Raw genomic sequence first — 3,238 nt, 5'->3', positions numbered from 1 at the left:
GATGAACTGAAGCAGGTTGCAGTTATATTTAACATTTAAAACAAGAGGAGAAAAAAATAAGTTCAACAAAAAAAGAAAAGTGTTGAAGTGAGATTAAAGATTGATTTTAAATGAAGAGTTTCTCATTAATTTGAAGGACTTTACAGGAAACAGCCAACCTTTCACAATTAAAAAAAAACTGATTTAGTGGCGAAAGATTTCTAAAACTAAATGATAGTTTAATCCAGGGACCTCTCCCCTCATACTGTAGAATTCTGGACAAAAAAAAATGAATGTGGAAAAGAAACGGGATTATGGGAAATGTAAGGTGGGGTAAGGATGAATTACACTGTAAAAAAAAATTTCAAATTTAGCAGAAGCAACTTCTTTTTTTCTTTAAAGAAACTAATGAGAAAAAAAAAAATCACATTTTTATAAAAATTTGTGGCCAAAATAATGCAACCGATGGTATTGTGTATCTAATTTTTTTTTATTCATTCATAATGTTCAGCAAAACAGGAAGACAGCCGAAACCACTACTGACTGTCAAAATAAAAGGCCCTGCATGCTGAGAGGATGTGACATTATCAAATCACCTGCGGTACCGCCCCCTCTCCTTGTCCCTCTCTCTCTCCCTGTCTCTGTCCCTCACTCGCTCTCTCTCCCTCTCACGGCGGGGTCCGCCACGCTCACGTTCACGCTGCCTCTCGCGTTCACGCCGACTGCTCACCACTGCCTGCGTTCGCCGCAGGAAGTCGTCCACACGCATGTCGTAGTCATGCTGCAGGATGGGAAGAAGAAAAACGAAGAAAAGGTCAAGCTGACCACTTATCACTATGATCTGATCCGACTTTATTGATCCACAGGGGGGAATTCGGGTGCGCCAACACAAAGATCAAAATAATCAGGCTAAAAATAAAACTAAAAAACACAGTATATCCGGATCACAAGTGAAAATATACAATTAGTGAGAAATCACATCCTTTACCTGAGTAGAAAGACAGAGCAACATCAGAAAGAGAACAAAGAGCAGCAACAGTAGAGCGATGACAGTAGAAACAGCAGAGTGGCATTAAAAACGGCTGAAGTGACAGGACTGTTACAGTAGAACTCACCGGGCTGGAAGTGAAAGCACGGTGTTGCGGTGCTCTTTGTTTATCTCTGAAGCGAGGGGGTGATGGGGAGGAGGCTGCTCCACACCGGGGTACGCCGCCTGACGACACAAAATCACTGGTTCAGACTGTGGTCAATAACCTGATTGATCAAAACACAGGATCAATAAGAGTTGTACCAGGGTCTGCCAGGGAGCAGGAGGACCGACGCTGTGGTGGTAGTCCCTCATGTAGTCATTGTAGGACTGAAACGAGAAGCACAGGCAACCACAGCTAACACACCGAGGCTAATGAAACCACAGGACGCAAACAGGCTGAACTGTAGCTGATATGCTAACAAGTCAAAGTGAGGCCAGGTTAACCCGGCAACAAAGCTAAGCTAAGCTAAGCTAACGTGTTTGGGACTCACCCCATTGAGAAAAACGTCTCGTCTCACGTTGGAGAATCGCCTGGGGGGGTGGGCAGTGCAAATAAAATGGATTAGTCTGAACTACTTATCAAGTTTAAGAACCACTTGTTAAAACAGTTCAAGTGTTAATAGCATTTAGCTGAAAATGTTCTGGTTCATCTTTAAAAATAAAATATAACCCGGGTGGGGGTGGGGAACAGTTTTGGTAATTTCAAAATAAAGGTTTTCATAAACTTTTCTGTTAATACATTTCAAATTTAAAGCTTTTTGTTTTTAAACATATACGTCCTACCACCTACATATACCGCTTACTTCCTGTGACCTGTGTCAAGTAAGCGAAGAGGTGCATCTCACCTGTCCAGCGGCTGGTTACGAGGGTCTTGGATGAACCCTAAAAATAAAAATGTTTCTCTATTAAATTTTACTTTAAGAGTTTGTCAGATGAGCAGCAGGTGATCAGCCCCGAAAAATAAGTCTGCAACTTAAACAAAAGATAAAGTTATAAAAACTACAGTGAAAAACCAACAGAACAAAGTTTTAAAACAAAGATCAGATGCTGTAAAGGCAACATGTAATAAACTAAAACAATGGAAAGATTTCAGAAAGCTTTAAAATTAAAAAGACAATACAACTAAAATCAACTTATTTCAAAATTATTATGAACTTTGAGGCGTTGAGTTGTAAATGAAATATATCTAAAAACAGTTATCACACATGCATACGAAGTTGGTTTCACTGCTTACAATTATAGCAACATATGAAAGTAATCTCAATAAAAAAAACGTGTGAATGTTTCAGGTAAACCGTAAACTGAGTTTTCACAGTAACAACCTGCTCGCTGGTTGAAGTCAGGTGGACCGTCAGCTCGCGGTCGCTTCCTGCCATGGAGGTCGTACTCTTCAGGTCGACGCCTACGTAAACAAGTTGACAAGTAAGACACACCCGCACACAAATGTGCAGTCAAACTCAGTACGCTCAGGTCAAAATTCAAACAGAAAAAAAAAACAAAAAACAAAAAACAGTACTTTAGTTTTAGCACTAGTTTTTTAGCTTCTGTCCACTGACAAAATGAGTCATCCAGGTGAGACTGGTCCACAAGTGTCACTACAGACCTTGTTTAAACTTAAAGCATAAGGTCTGGGATTTTGTCTGTTTCTCTTATTTCCCCACCAACTCTGTCCAGAGACCAGTGAACGTGGTGTCCTCACCGTGATGCGAGTCCAGACCCTGGTCCAGCTCATCACTCTGTGCCGTAGACCTCCACTGTTGTCCACCAGCTATTAAACCACCCCAGGTTTCCTCCTCAGGAAACACGGGAAGCCGTCTGTTTATCTTAGAAGCCAGGGTCTGGACTCACACACACACTATGGTGAGAAAACCACATTCACTGCTGCTGCTAGTCTCGTGATGGAAATAACACAAACATGCAAAGTCTGTGGCTGCATCCTTTAAGATGGCCTACAGACATCGGTGTTCGTCTAAAAGACTGTCCAGACAGTTTGTTTCCTGCTGTTGCCTACTGGAGTTTTATCTGGGCTGAGGGCGTCGTATGGGCCAAAGCCCTCAGACACAAAGACAAGCTCAGTTATCGACTGTGCTGTGACTCATTTTCCACTTAGTTTGTCCTGTTGTTTCACTGTTCAATGGTCAACAACAGCGTTTTGACAAATTTAGCCACACACACACACACACACACACACACACACACACACACAGTAAATAAAATAAACAAAGAAGA

General features: G+C 41.5%; 1 protein-coding gene across 1 annotated transcript in view; it reads right to left on the bottom strand.

The window, feature by feature from the left end:
• Positions 1-15: 15 nt before the first annotated feature.
• ythdc1 (YTH N6-methyladenosine RNA binding protein C1) overlaps positions 16-3,238 on the bottom strand; it is a 23,798-nt gene continuing 20,575 nt past the window's right edge. The window contains exons 12-17 of the mRNA XM_020622483.1: positions 2,332-2,411; positions 1,855-1,891; positions 1,501-1,540; positions 1,271-1,336; positions 1,095-1,192; positions 16-760 (exon numbers count right to left, since the gene is read on the bottom strand). Coding sequence (XP_020478139.1) covers positions 706-760; positions 1,095-1,192; positions 1,271-1,336; positions 1,501-1,540; positions 1,855-1,891; positions 2,332-2,411 — 376 coding nt within the window. The 3' untranslated portion in view covers positions 16-705. The remainder of the gene's footprint in view (positions 761-1,094; positions 1,193-1,270; positions 1,337-1,500; positions 1,541-1,854; positions 1,892-2,331; positions 2,412-3,238) is intronic.

The sequence above is a fragment of the Monopterus albus genome, unplaced genomic scaffold (assembly GCF_001952655.1).
Source record: "Monopterus albus unplaced genomic scaffold, M_albus_1.0 scaffold281.1, whole genome shotgun sequence".
In the NCBI taxonomy this organism is placed as follows: Eukaryota; Metazoa; Chordata; class Actinopteri; order Synbranchiformes; family Synbranchidae; genus Monopterus; species Monopterus albus.
The sequence above is the reverse complement of the archived record's forward strand: the minus strand, read 5'-3'. Positions and strand labels throughout refer to the sequence as shown.